Source organism: Macaca mulatta, chromosome 15 (assembly GCF_049350105.2).
Source record: "Macaca mulatta isolate MMU2019108-1 chromosome 15, T2T-MMU8v2.0, whole genome shotgun sequence".
NCBI lineage: Eukaryota > Metazoa > Chordata > Mammalia > Primates > Cercopithecidae > Macaca > Macaca mulatta.
In genome coordinates this window covers 7,390,110-7,409,450 of record NC_133420.1, presented here as the reverse complement: position 1 = coordinate 7,409,450, position 19,341 = coordinate 7,390,110, and the positions used below count along the sequence as shown (strand labels likewise).

At 54.5% G+C, this 19,341-nt stretch overlaps 2 protein-coding genes across 4 annotated transcripts in view; one reads left to right on the top strand and one right to left on the bottom strand.

Moving 5' to 3' along the window:
* OLFM1 (olfactomedin 1) overlaps positions 1 to 19,341 on the top strand; it is a 48,107-nt gene that overhangs the window by 13,713 nt on the left and 15,053 nt on the right. For all 3 annotated transcript variants that reach the window (XM_077967126.1, XM_015116396.3, XM_028834621.2), the window contains exons 2-5: positions 482 to 631; positions 6,886 to 7,041; positions 10,445 to 10,664; positions 18,902 to 19,008. In XM_077967126.1, coding sequence (XP_077823252.1) covers positions 581 to 631; positions 6,886 to 7,041; positions 10,445 to 10,664; positions 18,902 to 19,008 — 534 coding nt within the window. In that variant the 5' untranslated portion in view covers positions 482 to 580. The remainder of the gene's footprint in view (positions 1 to 481; positions 632 to 6,885; positions 7,042 to 10,444; positions 10,665 to 18,901; positions 19,009 to 19,341) is intronic.
* On the bottom strand, positions 9,935 to 18,810 carry LOC144334871 (uncharacterized). The gene is made up of 5 exons (XM_077966709.1): positions 18,775 to 18,810; positions 18,186 to 18,450; positions 17,781 to 17,855; positions 15,813 to 15,968; positions 9,935 to 15,439 (listed from the first exon to the last, which is right to left on the bottom strand). The coding sequence occupies exons 1-5, from the start codon at positions 18,808 to 18,810 to the stop codon at positions 15,411 to 15,413; spliced, it is 561 nt and encodes a 186-aa protein (XP_077822835.1). The 3' UTR covers positions 9,935 to 15,410.

Below are 19,341 nucleotides of genomic sequence, written 5' to 3'. Positions count from 1 at the left end.
TGCAAGTGTCAGGGAATGGCAGGGCGAGGCTTGGTGGTGCCAGTCACCTGTGCTTGACTTACGGGAAGGATATCCTGTTTCTGACATACATGCCCATTTCGAGCCACCCAACCTTTGCTTTCCTGTCTTGCCCCTTGTCCAGTCTGTGGCCTCCAGTTGCCCCTTCCATCCACCCAGCAGATCAGTTTGGCCAGATGACAAACTCCAGACATCCCTTGAGTTGAACTTGAATTTTAAGAATGTAAAGGTTCTTGCCTCTTTGACATCCTTCCAGCCCTGGGCCTCCTAACGGGAGACCTATGCTTCTTTGTTCCCAGGGACCCTTTCTTCCCTTTGGGTCAAACATGTCTTGGGACCATTTCCTCATGCCTTTTCCTGGGGGTGGATGTGGACACTTTCCCCTGGTTGTTGGCTCTGATACACAACCTCATGGTCTCCCTTTCTCTCCTTCCCTCTCCCTCCCCGCCCCGCCCCTCTCCAGGTGCTGCCCACCAACCCTGAGGAGAGCTGGCAGGTGTACAGCTCTGCCCAGGACAGCGAGGGCAGGTGTATCTGCACAGTGGTCGCCCCACAGCAGACCATGTGTTCACGGGATGCCCGCACAAAACAGCTGAGGCAGCTACTGGAGAAGGTGAGTCTGTGCAGAGTGTGCGTGTGTGTGCGTGGGTACATGCCTGTGTGCTCACGCCAACACCAAGCCTTGGCTAGCTTGCAGGCCCCATTTCTGCTCTTTCCTGGCTTGTCTCCACTCAGAATATTTGTGAATGAATGAAAGGGTGGATGGATGGATGGATGGGTGGGGGTGGATGGGTGGGTGGGTGGATGGATGGATGGGTGGGTGGATGGATGGATGAATGGGTGGATGGATGGATGGGTGGGTGGGTGGATGGATGGATGGATGGGTGGGGATGAATGGGTGGGTGGATGGATGGATGAATGGGTGGATGGATGGATGGATGGGTGGGTGGATGGATGGATGGATGGGTGGGTGGGTGGATGGATGGATGGGTGGGTGGATGGATGAATGGGTGGGTGGGTGGATGGATGGATGGATGGATGGATGGATGGATGGGGATGAATGGGTGGGTGGATGGATGGATGGATGGATGAATGGGTGGATGGATGGATGGATGGGTGGGTGGGTGGATGGATGGATGGATGGATGGATGAATGAGTGGGTGGATGGACAGGTGGATTGAGACTTCCATGGGTGGCCCAGGAAGAGAGGACTAGACCTGCCTCCCTGTCACTGCAGGCTCCACTGAGAAGTCATGTGGGCATGGTGAGACGGGACACAAGGCTTGTCTCTGAGTGATGTCATAATCTGCATGCATAGGGCTGGGGCTGTCACCCAGCAGCTACCTCGGAGAGCGCCTGTGGGCCCAGGAATGCATGGCCATTTGGATTTTATGAGATAAGATCTTTTTTCTGCCCTTGAATGGTTGTACCTGGCCAGTGGCTGGACAGGTGCTCCTCACCATGAACGCCTTCCTGGGGCTAAAGCAGGCCACATTGTCACCTTCAGAACCCACCTGGGGACAGCAGGGTGTAGTTTGCATAACATTTTGCATCTGTTATTTCACTTAATCTTCATGAGAAGAACCATGTGAAGTTGGTGGGAATTTTCACTCCATTTCAAGAAGGGGAAATTTGGCTCCCAAGAGGTGAACTTATTTGTCCCAAGCCAAGCAGCTGTTAGTAGGGAAGTGGGCGCTAGACCCACATGGCTGAGCTCATCACCTGGTTCAGTCTCCTCCACTCCCCACTTTAGTCAGGGGGCCTTCTCCTGATGGGCACTTTCCACCGGCCTTTTGGCACATTCCACCCAAGGACCCCGTATTCTGTGGTTAATGTAGGTTCTGGGGGCCCCCTAGGAAAGTTACCAAGAGAACAAGGAGGAATGGTGGGCCCTTCTGTTTCACCTATTGATTCCCCAGAAGAAAGGGGCATTTGCATGTAGCGCCTGTGGGCAGGGAACTTTCCCACCCTGAGGGAGTGGGGTCACACCACACACACACACACACACACACAGTCACACATACACACTAACACACACACACACGCTCACACAGTCACAGTCACACACACACACACAGTCACACATACACACACGCTCTCACACACACATGCTCACAGTCACACACAGTCACACAGTCACACACACATGCTCACACAGTCTCACACACACTCACACATACACACACACACACAGTCACACACACACACACGCTCACACAGTCACACACACAGTCACACACACACGCTCACAGTCACACACACACAGTCACATACACACACACTCACACATAGTCACACACACAGTCACACTCACACACACTCACATATAGTCACACACGCGCACACACACTAACACAGTCACACTCACAGACACACACAGTCACACACACACAGTCACACACTCACACGCACGCACACACACTAACACACACATAGTCACACTTGCACAGTCACACGCGCACACACACATTCACACAGTCACACACACATACACACTAACACTCACACATAGTCACACACAGATAGTCTCACACACAGTCACACTCACAGTCACACACACACACACTAAGACATAGTCACACTCGCACAGTCACACACTCACACACACACTCACACAGTCACACACTCACACACACACTCACACACACAGCGGTAAAGCCATGATTCTTCCTGCAGATTGGCCTTGGACTTTCTGGAATGGGAGTCAGCTCAGGAGTATGACAGGAGGCCTGTGAGGGGTGGGGGGCCTCTGTGATTCAGGGCTGGCTCCATGCTGGGGGGACAGATGGTGCTGTCACTGCCCACCTCGTTGGGGAAGGTGGGAGCAGCCTGGTGAGAGGAGAGCATTGCCCCGACTCGGGTTAACATTCCCGCCGCTGAACCACAAACCCTCAGGAAACTCTGGACAAAGCAAGTCCCCTTTCTTGGAGAGGGAGAGGGTGGGCTAGAGATTTCGAGCGCCCACCCAGCTCTGACGGGCCCTGAAAGCTCCGAGTCACTGCCTGTTCCTGTGTCCCAGTCCCTGTCTGGAATGGCCACAGGACCCTTGTTTCTTGGGCAGGAAGGTTGCCTCGTGGTACCCAGGGCAATGGGCCTAGTTCGTAAGGCACGCTCCCCTTGAAGAAATAGAATTTTTTTTCTTTAGCCACCTGAGTAAATCATTTTAAAAGAATTAATGTAAGATGCATTTAACAGATTCCACCAACATTTATTAACACCAAACTAGACCAAAGCCTAATTGAGCCTTTAATTATTCAGAAGCTTAGAGTGGGGAGGTGGCACTTGGAGGGGCCTCTGGGCTGTGGGGGCTGGGGAGAGTCAGGAGAGGAGAACAGAGCCCTGAGCCCAGGGAGGAGGCTCTTGCCGGGAGAGCAGAGAGTTGGGAAATGGATTCCAGAATGCTCCATGAGCCCCTGGGACTGCAGGCCCTGGAACATTCCTTCCCGCCTGTGCGTGCCACAGCATTACTGCTTAAAAATTTAAAACCCCATTTGATGCCATAGCGGGCACTCTATTTTCAGAGGGCATGAGCCATTTGCTGTGAAAGAGGGCCCTCGCTCCTTAATGCACTGTGCATTTTAGCAGGAGGCAGGGCTGCTCCGTCCTCAGCTCCCCCGCACACCCTGGCCTGTGTGTGCTATTTTCTTTCTTTCCTCTTTCTCTTTTCTTCTCTTGCCTTCTCTTCATGGGCAGAAGCAGGATAGGATGCTCCGGAAACCTCAGCCCATGTGTCCTGTGGATGGGGCTAGGTCACAGCTGAGCATATTCCAGCCAGGTCTGTCGGTGTTTCTGTGGCCTGGCTTCACCTTTAACCCATCTGGTGAGGCCCCCCGCCCCCCTCAGAGTCTCTGATTTCTGTTGCCCTGGGGTCCCTGTGGGGAGCCCAGACATGTATAGCCCTGGAAGCCTCACCAGGTAATTCCATGCAGCTGGGGTCGAGCACTGTAGGGACACGGATAGTGGCAGGCGTGGGGCACGGGCTCCGTTCTCTTTGAAGATGCACTTGGCTCTGGGTTTGAGAGTGTAGGCTTTGGAGCCAGTCCAGCTTGAACTGGCAGGCCTCCTGGCTGTGCGACAGTAAGCAAGTTGCTTAACTTCTCTGAGCCTTGGTCTCCCTATGTGTAAAATGGGACTCAAAATAGTATTCATCTCCCGGGGTTTTTGTAAAGATCAAATGAGATCAATGACACAGCAGACTCAGTGCAGTGCCTGGAACACGGGAAAGGATGGGTAATTATTAGCCGTTGGTTATCTTGAGGCCAGGTGTGTCTGTGTGTGTTGCTGGCCCCCCTGCCGCTTCTTTTTTTTTTTTTTTTTTTTTTTTTTTGAGACGGAGTCTCGCTCTGTCGCCCAGGCTGGAGTGCAGTGGCGCAATCTTGGCTCACTGCAAGCTCCACCTCCCGGGTTCACGCCATTTTCCTGCCTCAGCCTCCTGTGTAGCTGGGACTACAGGCGCCCGCCACCTCGCCCGGCTAGTTTTTTGTATTTTTAGTAGAGACGGGGTTTCACCATGTTAGCCAGGATGGTCTCGATCTCCTGACCTCGTGATCCGCCCGTCTCGGCCTCCCAAAGTGCTGGGATTACAGGTGTGAGCCACCACGCCCGGCCTCCCCTCCCGCTTCTTAATGCCTGCTGCCGCGTTGGGTGAAGTGTGGGATAGACTGTCATCCTGTAGCTCTGTGACCCTGAGCCTGTCAGTTGGCTTCTCAGAGGCACATCCTGCAGGCAAGAAAATGAAGGAAGGGCTGTGCTTAGAGGAACGCCCTCCCTGAGGGTGGGGAGATGGGTCCGTGATTGCAGTCCTGGACTGACTGTCCGCTGGAGGCAAACCTTGCCTGTGCCTTGTCCATGGCCAGAAAGCAAAGTGCCTTCAGGGTTGGGAGAACTGTAGGAGAGGAATTGTTTGGTTTTAAGGTAGCTGAATAGCTTAGTATCTTTAAAATTTGTTTTTTTAAATCTCAAGTCTAATCTTTGCAATCTTTTAAAAGCGTTGGTTCTCTGGGGAGCAAAAAACCTGCGGCACTGTGTGTGGTCTCCTGACTGAGGCCAGCAGCAGCTCAGCAGCTTCTCCTCGGCACTTGTGGGCCTTCGCTCCTGGGGATTTTGCCAGGAGGGGAATGGAGAGAGGGGTCTGGACTGGCGCTGCCATTTGTATTGTTGCTTCCTCCAGCCCTGTGGCTGCAGGGGCCACCCCTGTGCACTAGATTTACTGGACTTTGTGCAGGGGTTACAGGTGTGGATGAGACCCAGTGTCACTCCCTCCATGAGCATCTTGTCCAGAAGGCTGTGGGGGGACAGCTGTGTGGCTCACTCCTAGGCAGACATTGCGCCAACAAAGTGACGTTGTTGTTTCCGAATAGTTTGCAGCCAGTTTTAACTCAGTTCATCAGGGAAGCCTCCCTGGAGGAGGTGGCATTTGGGCTGGGCCTTGAAGGATGAATAAAACCAAACTTCACATCTTTTCTTGGAAAAGGTGCTATAGTTAGTCTTCAAAGTGACAGAGGAAGACAAGCAAGGGAATCAGGCAGGGCGGTGTAAGAAGTATGCTTGCATTTCCCAGGGAAGAGAAGGGGTGACGGGGAGCTAAAGCCACCCCATCGTGTGCTTTACAAACTTAAAATTTCAAGATGAGTTTGTGTATGTTACTTTCTAATAACACGATATGAAATTCCTTGCATTTTGGGGTGCTGAGATTGGCCATAGTGGTTTTCCTCCTACTGAGGAGGCTAGGCTCGCTCTCTCGTATTTTACTTTACTTTGTTTGGCGGGGTGGAGGATGTGTAGTAAGAAGTGGAAACCACACTCTTCTCTTTTCACACTGACCAGGCAAAGCTAAGCCTCATCCCCAAATGGATTTGTTCCTAGAAAGGAGAGTATTTTCAAATTCAGCACAAAAGTCAGAAGTGAAGATTTGCTGTCATGGAGGTAACTTCCTCCCTAGTAATTGGATTAGATTCTGAGAAAATGACCCAAACGCCACTGCGGCAATCCTGAGCTTCCTCCCGCCTCCCTGCACCCAGATGCATTTGCACGGAAGCACACGCCAGTTTCCTGCAAATAAAATGCACTGGCAGGTGGCTGCACTAAAACTGTTTTTCTTTTAAGCTCCCTGGAATCCTGTTGAATATTAAAGTTCCATCTTGAGGCTAGACTCAATTCAGATCTGCCCGTAAAGATGTAAAACAGCGATTCTTCATTTGCTGGGTGATTGATTCCTGACTCTATGCTCAGAATGTACATGTTTGCAGAGCAGTCATCTACCTATGATACTGTGGGGTGTGATGGATGGCACAGGAGATAGGGAAAAAAGCTTGATGCAGAGTCAGGGAGAGCAGCTCCCTTGTTCCTTCACTCCGCACTTAAGTAATCAACCTTATCAGCAAGGCACTCAATGAGATTTAGGAGGAAGAATTTATACCTGGGGGCGGGGCAGCCTCAGAGTGCCATTTCTCTCTGCTGGTATTTATGCTTGCCTTATTGATTTTGTCCTGCAACATGAAGACTAGGAACAATCCCCACCCACTACCACTGAAAAAAAAAAAAAAAAAAAAAGAGAAAGATCAAGAGAAATCACCCAGTCTGTGCCTGGAGCTACAACCAATAAAGGAACTTGAGTCTCCCACACCCCTGATTTGCATCCCTGATGATAAGAACACGTTGGCCGAGGAAATGTTTACCCAACCTATTTGCTGTGTTTGGGGAGCTATCAGTCCGATGCTGGCGATTACCTTGTAAATAATGCATGGGCCACTTCTGGTTCCCAGTGTGCTGGCTGCGTGGGAAAGGGCAGTGTGGGCACGAGCAGGCAGAGAAGATTGCCTGGCACCGATGGCGGCTCTTTCGCTGAACTTGTTGCCCTTTTGACAGGTGCAGAACATGTCTCAATCCATAGAGGTCTTGGACAGGCGGACCCAGAGAGACTTGCAGTACGTGGAGAAGATGGAGAACCAAATGAAAGGACTGGAGTCCAAGTTCAAACAGGTGGAGGAGAGTCATAAGCAACACCTGGCCAGGCAGTTTAAGGTATGTATGTTCCTCCCCGCCTCTGTCCCCTTCTCCTCCTCCCCTCTTCTTCCTCCTTCCCCTCCCTCCTCTCCTCCCCCCTCTTCTTCCTCCTCTTCCGTCTTCCCCTCCCTCCTCTCTTCCTCCTCCTCCTTCCCCTCACTCCTCCTCCCCCTCACTCCTCCTCCCCCTCACTCCTCCTCCCCCTCACTCCTCCTCCTCTTCTTCCTCCTTCCCCTCCCTCCTCTCCCCCCTCTTCTTCCTCCTCCTCCTTCTTCCCCTTCCTCCTCTCTTCCTCCTCTTCCTTTCCCTCCCTCTTCTCCTCCTCTTCCTCCTCCTCCTTCCCCTCACTCCTCCTCCCCCTCACTCCTCCTCCTCTTCTTCCTCCTTCCCCTCCCTCCTCTCCTCCCCCCTCTTCTTCCTCCTCTTCCGTCTTCCCCTCCCTCCTCTCTTCCTCCTCCTCCTTCCCCTCACTCCTCCTCCCCCTCACTCCTCCTCCCCCTCACTCCTCCTCCTCTTCTTCCTCCTTCCCCTCCCTCCTCTCCCCCCTCTTCTTCCTCCTCCTCCTTCTTCCCCTCCCTCCTCTCTTCCTCCTCTTCCTTTCCCTCCCTCTTCTCCTCCTCTTCCTCCTCCTCCTTCCCCTCACTCCTCCTCCCCCTCACTCCTCCTCCTCTTCTTCCTCCTTCCCCTCCCTTCTCTCCCCCCTCTTCCTCCTCCTCCTGCTTCCCCTCTCTCCTCTCCCTCCTCCTCTTTTCCCTCCCTCCTCTCCTCCTCTTCCTCCTCCTCCTCACTCCTCCTCCTCCTCCTCTTCCTCCTTCCCCCTCTTCTTCCTCCTTCCCCTCTCTCCTCCCTCCTCTCCTCCTCCTCCTTCCCCTCCCTCCTCTTCCCCTCCTCTTCCTCCTCCTCCTCCTCCTTCCTCTCCCTCCTCTTCCCCTCCTCTTCCTCCCCCTCTTCCTTCCCCTCCTTCCTCTTCCCTTCTCTTCTCATCCTCCTCCTTCTCCCCCTCTCCCTTCTTTTCTCCCTTTCTCTTCCCCCTTCCTCCTCCTCCCTCTCCTCCTCCTCTTCTTCCCCTTCCTTCTCCTCCCCCTCTTCCTCCTTCTCTTCCTTCTCCTCCTCCCCTCTCCTCTTCCCCCTTGCCCCTTTACCTCCCCCTCCTCTCTCTCCTTCTCTTCCTCCCTTTTCTCCTCCTCATCCCCCTCCCCTCCTCCTTTCTCTTCCTCTCCCTTCCCTTCCTCCTCCTCTCCCTTCTCCTCCTTCTCCTCCCCCTCCTCTGCCCTCCTCCCCCTCCTCCTCATTCCTCCCCCTTCCCCCTCTCCTTTTCTTCCTCCCCTTTCTCCTCCTCATCCCCCTCCCCCTCTCCTTCCTCCTCCCTTTTCCTCCTCCTCCTTCCTTCCTCTCTCCTCCTTTCCTTCCCCCTTTCTCCTCTTCCCCCTCCTCCTCCCCCTCCTCCTCCCTCTCTTCATCCTCCTCCTCCTCCTCCCTCTCCTCCTTCTCCTCCTCTGAGGCTGGGTGTGCTTTCCCTTCATGCTTTGCCTTTCCCTACAGAAATGGTCATTTGGGGCAGGGAGAAGCACAGCAAAGGTTGCTCTGTGCCTTGAAAGGACTGTTGCCCTTGGCAGTAGGGAGGCCACCACTGGCCCTGGTGTGGCAGAAGCCATCTTGGCAGGGGTGGCCTGAGTGGCAGCAGCAGCATCACACACTCGCCCCCAAGCCCCCATCAGTGTGGTTTGGAAGCCCGGGGTCTGAGTCCTGTGTTGCCCAAGCCAAGTCGAATATTAGCTGGGAAGGGACATCGTTACTGGCCCTTGTCATTCTGTAGCTGCTGCAGGTAAATCACATTAGCCAAGGATTAGCTGAATTGATGAGAGCCATTCCGGAGCAGGAATCTCTCAGGGCAGTTTTTCACATCTGACCTAATCTAGCCATGACAAGGCATGCCATAGACGTGCAGGGAAAGAAGAGAGACGCCAGCCTCCTTTCCGTCTCGTGGGAAGCATTCTGCTTCTCCGGGTAACTCTGGACGTTAAAACTGCTGTTTGTTTGACCTAAAATCATAGATGCATATGTGCAGCCAGGTAGAGCTATGCCCACAGTTGACTCCATCTCAGTATAATTCGACTGAAACATTATATGCCACCTTAATTAAGGTATACATGCATTTTAATTAGAGATCCAGCCCAGATGTAAATGAACAGGTCCAGTGACACACCCTTGCCCGACTGGAAACTGCTGATGTGCTCTGTCTCTGTCTTCCCGTCCTTTTTATGCTAATGTTTTTCTTTGATGTGCTCCCTGCATGAGGCAAGAACTAATTCTCTTTTTAAAACGATACATGAAATAGATGAAATGGCAAGCTAATGAAGTTATAAATCTATATGATAAATACAATAATAGCAGGCCCAATCCTGTTGAGGTGAAACGAGCTGATTGCGCTCAGCAGAGGCAGGTGGACATTTTGTCCTTGCATCTGGCTGGTCATCATGAATTACTCTGGAAAGAGAGATGTTGACCTGTCTGACCAGAAAGCATTTCCATCTCTGAGCCAGCACTCCCTTCTCTGCTTCCGGCAGACTCCTCTAACGATGGGGGTGTCGTCAGCAACTGGGAGGTAGCCCGTCTTGGCAAACGTGGTTGACACAGGCATCTCTGCAAGTTTCCAATTTTGGGGTGCTGTGGCTTTGGGGGAAGAAAAGCAAGCGCTTGCCTTGACTGTGCTAAACTGCATTAAAAGAAATTCCGGCAGACATTGTGATGAGGGGATCTCAATAACTCTTCAAGCAGTTGGTTTTGACTAACTCGAGCATTACAGCGGGCTTTTTCTAAACGACCATGTAAATATGTGTTTCCTGATGGCTGTCTGTTTCAGGCAGGCTAGTGAGCTAGTTCTTCAACGGTATTTCGTTTTCTTACTTGCAGGGCTAACTTAAAAGAGTTTTTTCAATGCTGCAGTGACTGAAGAAGCAGTCCACTCCCATGTAACCATGAAAGAGAGCCAGAGAGCTTTTTGCACCATGCATTTTTACTATTATTTTCCAATACTTAGCACCATTTCACTAAGGAACCTTGAATACAACCAGGATCCTCCTTTGCATGCGACTGTAGCTGCATTTCATGAATAGTTTGAACCCTTGTCAATGCATTTTTTGAAAAAGAAAGAAAGAAACAAAAACTTCGTGTATGTGACTCAAAGCATGTAACCTTAAGATGTTGCACTCTAAACTGACAATAAAGACCTTTCCCAAATATGTTGGTGTTCTGAGGACTGTTTAATATGCTCTTCTAACTCATTTGGACCAGAATAAATAAGCCTGTAAATAAAGCGGGAATAGACACACGTTCCCTCACCTAGAGAGAAGCCAGGCCAAGGCAGGGGGCGAGAGTTCTTGCATGCATCGCACTGAACTAGCTTATTTTAACCTTACAGGCGATAAAAGCGAAAATGGATGAACTTAGGCCTTTGATACCTGTGTTGGAAGAGTACAAGGCCGATGCCAAATTGGTATTGCAGTTTAAAGAGGAGGCCCAGAATCTGACGTCAGTCCTTAACGAGCTGCAAGAGGAAATTGGCGCCTATGACTACGATGAACTTCAGAGCAGAGTGTCCAATCTTGAAGAAAGGCTCCGTGCATGCATGCAAAAACTAGGTAGGCTCAGAACCCTGCGGGACGTGGCGCTGCACTGCCCACCTCCGGCACACGCACAGGCTTAGGGAGTGGTGCTGAGGTTCGCGAGGTGATGGCTCGATTAGGGCTCCTGGGCAGGGCTATCTTGAGAGACAGCAAAGGAGGAGCATAGGCCGCACCCATCCTAGGGCATTGTTCAGAGCTGGGTCTTGTGCAGAGGCCACAGACCCTGCTGAGTCACACATCTGGAAAAAAATAGCATACCATCTGGCGGACTGTGTGTGCGTGTGCGTACTGTATGTGTGTGTGCCTTGAAGACATCAGTTTCATAGGGCTGGAAATACACATCTCAGATTCCTCTGGATTGAGAACGGGGGCTGGTGGAGCTCCTGAAATATTGAATCATGCATAGTTGGAATAAAAAAGGGAGCAAAATTCAATCACATCACAGGAGAGCTGCCATTCACAGCACGGGAGGGAGCCCCTGCTCACAGCCTGGAAGGGGAGGAGCCTCTAAGCAAATGAGCCCCTTCCTCTGTATGTTTCCAAAGAAAAACTCCCAGTGTGGGGTGACCCATTTGGATTCTTATTTCTGACTGATTACCCATTCACCTTACCAACTCTCCAGTTAATCACTAGGAGAAATCTTAACACATTAGTGTCTGAGTCTGCTTTTAAATAGCACATTTCAAATCCCAATTCCACTTCTAGTTTTTCTTAAGAAATATTAACCATCTGTCCTCACCAAGCTGTTTTTTTTTTTTTAATAACACAGAGGTTGTTGTTTTCATACTACCTACTTTTTAGGGTAACGTAGGGTGATTTTAGGGTGATTTTGCCTTAGGAAGTTTATCTCAGGCTTTCTCTGATGTTCTAACTTGGTTACCTTTTTATTTCTACTCTCCTTTCCACACACACACACTCCAAGTGCCTTATGATAAACCTAAAACATCCACAAACAACACTTGAAAGAAAAACCTCTATTGTTGTTAGTCAGGTGAAGAGAGAGAATATTCAAGGGGAAAGAAAAGAGTCAGCCAAACCCTTGTTTCCCCAGGTTCCCACTTTAGGTGATTTTTAAATGCTGTTCTAGGTGTTCTCAGTGAACACACAGAGCCTCAAGTTCCCCAGTCCCGAAACAGAGACAATGAGAAATGCTGGGGGTTGGAGAACTAATCCATTTTGATGAGTGCACGCTGGCTGTGTCCCATGGGAGCTGCTAACTGCATTCTTTCGGCTCCATGCTCCATGGTGCCCAGCCCTGGTGTGACAGTGGCTGGGTGACCTCAGACAGTCCCAGGAGGGGCGTCTGGGCCAGATGGCCTCTACCATGGCTTCCCAATTTGATTTTCTAGGAGTTGTGGGAATGTTGATGATGATAGAGCTGTATGAACGATCATAAGGCTGTATGACTGTTTCCATTGGGTACTATCTTTGGCTTTCTCCCCATCATGACCTTGAGTGACCTCACCATTGCCCCTTTCTCCGGGACCTCCAAACACTCCCACGGATGGGGTCTCCCTTGGCCTCCCAAGTATCCAGTGGCAGGATCTTTTTGTTGTTGTTGTGTATTTCCCCATGAGCACTGTCTTTTCCTCCCTGGAATAGACAGGGCACATCACGGAGAAACCCAGAAAAAACCTCCACATTTTCCAATCAAGGAATCCAGGGAGCAAAGTAGGGATCTGGAGTAAAAAGTTGCAAATAGTGAGAAGCCAAGGGCCTTTCCGAGGGGGGCACCACCCCTCCCGGATGAGCTGGCCTTCCCATCTGTGCTTGGCCTATTTTTAGTAGCTGGGTGAGTTTACCTTGTAGCTTCAAATCCTGGGTCTTGTGAAGGAGATCACATGGCTGTCCTTGGGCTGCTAACACCATTGATTTGGGAGTAAAGAGAGAGGGTTCATAGGCCTCCAGAGGCCCTCGTTTTCCCACCTTTGGAGTGCGGCTGCCTGGTTTCACCTCTGCGTTTAATTCTTTCTTTGGAAGGGCTGCGACACGTAGGCAGAGCTGCTGAATCAGATCTTCTGCAGGTGGGGCCCTGGCATCTGCCTGTAGCCAGCACCTGACTCATCTTGACACACAGCAAACTGAGCTCCCCCCGTAGAGGAGGCAGCTCTGTAAGGTAGTAAGCGCCACTCCATAGCTGTGCGACTCCCCCAAGGCATTTACCCTCTCGAGTTTCAGCTGCCTCCTCATCTGTAAAATGGTGCAGGGAGTCCCTGAGCTCCGGGGTAATTCATAGAATGATAATTCATGGAAGTCCTTCAGATTCTGAGCTCAGCACTGTGCCCAGCAGAGAAGGTGCTGGTAGGCAGAGATAGGTCGATGGATAGAGAGGTGATGATAGCTGACTGATGACTGGATAGGTAGGTAGATAGATAAGTGATTGATTGATTGACAGATGATTGATAGACACAGATAGAAAGATTTAGCAGCTGTTGATCTTCCTCCTCCCTCTTCCCAGGCTTTCATTCAAGCTCAGTAACTTAAGCGCCAAATTAATATCCTGCAGCTGCTTAATTTAGCTTCATTTTAGCCTTGCAAATAGGCACCCGCCTCAGGACCACTCTGGCAGCCTGTTTCCTTGCTGGGAGGTTGCAGAGGAGACCCGCCTTCTGCAAGGTGGAGCCAGCGCAAGCTGCCAGCCATCCTGGGTGGGCAGGGCTTCTGCGAGACGTGGCATCCAGTAGTGGGCAGTTTCCTCCCCCGTCCCGGACCCTGCAGTTTCTTGGTGTGCCTGCTGCACCTGCTGGTGTGAAGTCTGACTGCAGGTTCCATGGTCTAGTGAACAGGGTCCCGGTTCCCTTCCTGTGGTAAGCCTGGAGGAGAGGCTCTCCCAAAGTCTTCCTGATAGCTCTCTCCTTGCTGCTGCCTTCTTCAAGTCACTGTTGCTGACAATTCCTGACCCCAGAACATACTCAGAAACAGAGAAAACAAGGACCAGGGCTCCATCAGCTTTCCGTTTCCAATTCTGAAGATCCCTCTTTTGATGGCATTATATAATTTTCCTAATGGCCCAGCCGGAAACTGGAATCTGAACCTCTCCTCTCAGGCATCCTCTGGAAGGGAGGCAGTTGGTCGGTTCTCCTGGAGCAAGTCTTGTTGCAGGGCAAGGGGAGAGGCAGTGCTGCCACGTACCCCTGGCCTCGTCCCCTAAGCTGGGCTTGGGGGCCTCTCTCCAGGGGGAGCCTGCAGAGTCAGATGCCCCAGCAGTGAAGCTAAGCGAAGCCAGAAGAGAGGGTCAGTGCATGACACAGCTCTACCCATGGAGCTCCCAGGCTGTGTCGGCTTCAGGCCTCCGTGGTCCTCTCTATAAACGAGGGGACCAGCTGATTGGAAGGGCTCCTCCCAGATATACCATCCTGGCACTCTGGTGCTAAAGGCTTCCTTCGTTTCTTTTTTTTTCCCCAAAGGGTGAGGAGGAAGCCCCCAGACACCCATAAGCACAGACAGAGCCCGGGCTTCAGGGTCAATCGGGTCTTTTTGTTTCACTGGAACGCATCTTAACAAAGCCCACTGGCTCCAGCGTCAGAGTCCCCTGCCAGCCGCTGGGAGCCGGGCCTGCCTGGGTATCTAGGTTGATGCAAGTCCAGTTGCAGGCCCCCATCCCAGCTTGAGTTGTCAGGGCCTGGGGCTTGGCTCTGGCACCATGTTCTACACTCTGTCCTGGGGGAGAGGAATCTGAAGCCTCCCTCTTGTTCCCTGACCCCGAGATATGAGAAAGGGTCAGCCAGGCAGGGGGAGCGTCTGTCTCCTCCTGCCCCCGGCCCTGAGTGGAGCTAGACAGTGAGCCACTGTCACCGGCACACATGGTGCATTCAAGGATAGAGAGTTAAGCCCTTGCCAGTGGATTCCAAAAGAAAACCCACTAGAATGACAGGGGAGGAAATAAACCGAAATCTAAAAAGCCGCTCAGAAGCACTGACTGAGTGGGGCCCCGGGCGGCCGGGGCTCTTCCCAGGAATTTCTCCAGATGACAGGCGGTGAGAGTCTCCTGGAGGCCCGCCCTTCCCTGCCGTGCGAGGAGGAGGGTCTGCCGTGACTCTTTTCTCAGTGGCCACCCCAGCCCAGGCCCTGGTTCTGATCTCGAGGCCTGGTGGGGACGCTGCATGGTTCTCAGCTTCTTTCATCTGTATCTTGGACATTGGTTCGTCCAAGTTCCCAGCTCTGCAGACTTCCAGCTTAAGTCTTCCCGGATTGCAGGGGATAAAAGCTGGGACCAAGGAGGATAGACTCAGAGGACAGGCGGCAGGCCAGGAACCCCGTCTGCCTGCTTCAGGGCACTCAGCCCTCCTGGCCTGTCTCCGGGCTTGCCCAGAGACCCCTCTGTCTCTGGCCTGAGGTCCTCGGCGGGCATCTCCCCGGGCCTGTTCTATGAGATCATCCAGGCTGCTGCTCACAAGTAGTCTCCTCCTGGGAATAGCAAGAGGCAGATTGTCTCATCCGCAGGGGCATCGGCTTGTCCAGGCTCCCGGCCTTGCACAGCGCCCTGCCTTCTGAGCCCATCTGGGGCCCTAGGGCGGCCTGCCCCTCCAGCTGAGCATGCCGGCCCTCCCAGCCTAGGCCTTCCTAGGAGACAGAGCCCGTTTGGGCCATTTCCTGAGCCTCCAGCAGTGCAGGAAGCCCAGCCAGCCCTCTCCTGCCTCTCCCCTCCTCTTCCCTCCTTGTGCGTGCATCCTGAGTGCTCGTGACTGGCGAGGGACGCTTTCCTGAACTGGATGTGCCAAGATGCCGCTGAGGTTCTGCCATAGGCTTTTTTAGATCCTGTCAGTTCCTGAGGTCTTGGCAGAAGCGGTCTGGATGGAGAACCAAAAATAACTCCCTGACTCAAGGAGGGCAGGTGGCCTCCAGCCCCGAGGGCCCTGGGAGCTGTGCATGCCGCCAGCAGTTGGAAGAGCAGAGTGCAGAGCCAGCCTCACCCTTCCCCGCCCTCGCTAAGCCAGGATTTTAAGGCTCATTTCAAGGGGTCACTTTTGCATTTAAAAGAGGGTGTTGGAGAGGGTGATGCTCAGCTCTGAGCCAGTGGGGCCCATGCGGGAGGGAGGAGGGAGCCCTTGACCCGGGCAGGGTGGGCCTGGGGCAGAGCCATCTTCTGGAGAGCAGACCTGCCAGGTTCAGGGTTTGCGGGATGAAGTGGGAGGGGTGAAGACCACATTGACCTGGGCTCACCTTCTCCGCACGTCCTCAGTCTGCATCCCCAGTGATGCCTCCTGACGTCTGTGGAGCTCTGACTGTGTGGCAGGTGCTGTCCCAAAAGCTCTCTGGTGGTCCCTGCCCTAATTCTCACAGCAGCCTTCTGAGGGGGCGCTGTTGTTATTACCCCATCTATAGATAAGGAGAAGAGGGGGTTACAGAGCATCCTCCAGGGAAGAGGGTCACCCTCCCTCCCCACCGTCTCCTCCACTGAGATGGAGAGTGAAGCCTTCAACTTAGGAGGCTTTTCTGAGCAATGAGCTATTCATTCATTCATTCATTCATTCATTCATTCATTCATTCCATACAAATCCCCAGGCTGCGTTTTGGAGGAAACAGGGTGAGTGCAGGAAGTTTCTTCCCTGGGGCGGCAAGACCCAGACATTCCTCGGCAGCCCCAGGAGATGTACGGTGGGAGGCTGGCTCCGGCTCCCGTGAGGACAGGCAGGCCAGGCAGAGTGAAGGAGGGGCACGTCTTTAGGGCAGAGGTGTCCGTTTGGGGCAAGCCAGTGAAGGTGGGTGGGAAGACGGGGCTGGGACCTGCACGCCAGGTGGAGGGACAGCTGGAACAAAGCTGTGTGAACCAGCAGGGAGGGGCTCGGGCCAGGCGGCGGAGCGGAGCCCGGCACTGACTTGCTGCCTCTGGCCTCTGCCGGCTGCCTGCGAGGCCGGGGGCAGACACCTGGTCTCCTTCTGGGAGGTCATGCGACCGGGACGAGCCTACTGCGGGTGTGGTTCCGGGCGTTCATGTGGGCCAGCGTCACGGAAGGCCCGGCGTGTTGACTGAGGAGGCTGAAGTGGCCAGAGCCCACGTGCACTGCTGGATGGAAAACCCAGCGTGGGGCCGCCGCTCCTCTAGGCTTCTCCTTCCGGACCACTAACAGAACCACGGCGTGGAGAGCCCTCACGGGACGTTCCCAGGGCCACAGCGCTGTCTTAGGGGACACCGGCCTCTGGATGGCAGGGAGGACTGGAGAGGGGCTGTGAAGGGCTTCTCCCAGCACCCACCCAGTGCAGAGGGAGCTGCTGTCTCCCCCGAAGCCCAGGGCCCCTCAGCAGCCGGAGGGTGAGGGGTGAGCCCAGCCATGGCTCCTGCCTCCCACCTCCTGCCTCACGCTCCTCCAGGGCCTTAGTGAAGCCCCCCTGAGCTCCTCTTCTCCGCCCACGTGTTGCACTGGGGTGAAAAGCTGGGCTGGACTCTCCTGGAAGAGGACCCTCTAGTGACACTTCTCAGACCCCCCACATCTTCTTACTTCTTGTCCCCATAGACGCCGGTCAGCTGTGGCCATCTCCTCTCCTTCCCTTTCTTCTGCTGCTTCTCCTCCCACAGATGGGAGGCACGGCCCTGGCCCGGAGCCCACGTGGACTACGGCCGAGCAGACCCCGGCAGCCTCTCACCCGGCCCCACTGCCGGAAAGCCTCCAGCCATGAGGGGACAGTATTTACTTGGGAAAGCACATAATGCCTCCTGAAAGTGGGAACAGGGGAATAAGCACGGAGGAGGAGGGGAAAGAAGGGCTGTGACATTTCTTCTTCCAATCGGGGCAGAGGCGGCAGGCCGGGAGCCAGGTTGCCAGGGCCTCGGAGCAGTGCAGCCCGACTCGATGGGAATCTGGGGACAAACCCAGTCTTTTTCTGCGGGCGGTGGGCTCCTTGTCCCTCTGAAAGCCCCTGTTGCCTGGATGCGCGCTCTCCCGCCAACCCACGGTATCGGAGACACCTCCACACCGGCGGGGCCGGGAGCGTCCCTCTTTCTGGTCTTGTGTGATGTCAATAACAGGCACACTCGCCACGTCCAGTTGAGAGAGAGTGGGAGGTACCCCAAGACCTGCGCTGAGCATGGGAGTGGCCGGGCTGTGCCCTCCCGGGTACCAGCCTGGAGCCTGCCCCACCCTGCTTGCCTATGGGATTATCCTGGCTGAGCCGAGGTCCAGACGCACTCACCCGCAGTCTTCCCCGCACATGGATGGCCTCTGGACTCATGTGCTCGAGCAAGCCCACCGAGGGTGCCACGCAGACCTAGGAGGTCACAGGCGGGCTTGGCCGGGAGGGTCAGGGCAGGGTGCGGGGGCTTGCGGCCGAGGGGCCCTTCCTCTACCCTCTGCAGGGAAACCACCCACTTCCCATCCAGGGTCCCTGCTAGAATCAGGAGCATTTGGGCCCTTCAGAGGGCGGCTGAGGCTCGTGCGTTGTGGAAGAGCTGCGTGGCTGTGCAGACACGCCGGCCTCCGGGCAGGAGGAGTTGTGTTCCTGTGCAGCGGGTGTGGAAGCTGCCCTGAGCCCTCAGGGGTGTCGGGGGCTCCAGCCTCAACCCGAATCACCGGGTGGCCCGGGTGTGTCCCTCCTCACCTCCACGGTCCTCTGTGAGACGGAGGGCTGCTGAGGTCACATCCAGGATCCCATCCACCCTGGTGCTCAACATCCCAGCGCTCCAGCCTGGGCTCCTCCCACAGGCAGAAGCAGCTGGCTCAGGCCCGTGGGAGAAGTGCGCAGGCTCCTTCTGCGCGAAGGCCGCTGTGGCCTTTGTCCCGGTCAGTTCCGGGGCCGCTGGTGGTGTTGCTGCGCCGTGGTGGAACAGGGCCTGCCTGGACGCAGTGTCTCGCACTGCGCCTAACTGTGCCCCACACGGGCTGGGCTGTCAGGGCATGACGTCTAATGCCCCTGGGGGTGGAGCTGCTGCTGTTCCCATTTCCAAGAGAAGAAAATTGAGTCTTGGAAAGAGCTGACCCCTCTCCTAGAGGTGCTGCTCCAGCACCCCCATCCCCAGGCCATGGGTGCAGCAGGCAGAGGAGGGGTGAAGCGCAGGAGGGCGGCTGTCTGCTCACGGCTTTTCCCTGCTATCCTGGCCACAGCTGCTCTGTTTTGGGGAGGAGGTGGCCTTTCCGAGACGGGGGGAATTGTCTGTGAAAACAAGGGCGTGAGCATCTTTCCACAGCACCCCAGACCCCGAGGGCAAGAGGAGAAGCCGCCGCATGGCACGTGTGCTCTGGGCAGTCGGGGTCAGGGTGACCACCGCGGGCCGGGGCCCCCGCCCTCCCTCTCCTGACCTGCGTGCTCTTTTCCAGCTTGCGGGAAGTTGACGGGCATCAGTGACCCCGTGACTGTCAAGACCTCCGGCTCGAGGTTTGGATCCTGGATGACAGACCCTCTCGCCCCCGAAGGTGATAACCGGGTGAGTGTCCCCTTATGCCATAGGGGGTCATTTGGGCAAGAGCAGTTTCAGACACCTGGTGGGCCTCAGACATGGGTACAAGCCACGCCCACCCTCCAGGGCCTGTGGACTGGGCAGCCTGGTGCCTGGGGGCGTTTGTTCCTGGAAGATTCTCAGGAGGGACCCAGGCCTCTGTGCTAATCCAGAGTTGTAGATCGTGGGCCGAGGAGTGACATGAGGATGATGGTATCCCATTACACGGCTGCAGACCCCTTCAAGGCCCCCTCCTCGGCCCCAGGGGGCTGGACTGGGCTGGGCTGGGCTGGTGCCCCAAGTCCGTTTCTCTGGAGCCAA

Excerpts from the sequence above, each read along its gene's own strand:
- LOC144334871 (XM_077966709.1), bottom strand. The coding sequence starts at position 18,810 with ATGCGGCGGCTTCTCCTCTTGCCCTCGGGGTCTGGG. Across the intron at positions 17,856-18,185 it reads TCTCACAGAGGACCGTGGAG|GTCTGCGTGGCACCCTCGGT; the intron begins GTGAGGAGGGAC and ends GTGACCTCCTAG. Across the intron at positions 15,440-15,812 it reads ACTGAGGACGTGCGGAGAAG|ACCGCTTCTGCCAAGACCTC; the intron begins GTGAGCCCAGGT and ends TTCTCCATCCAG.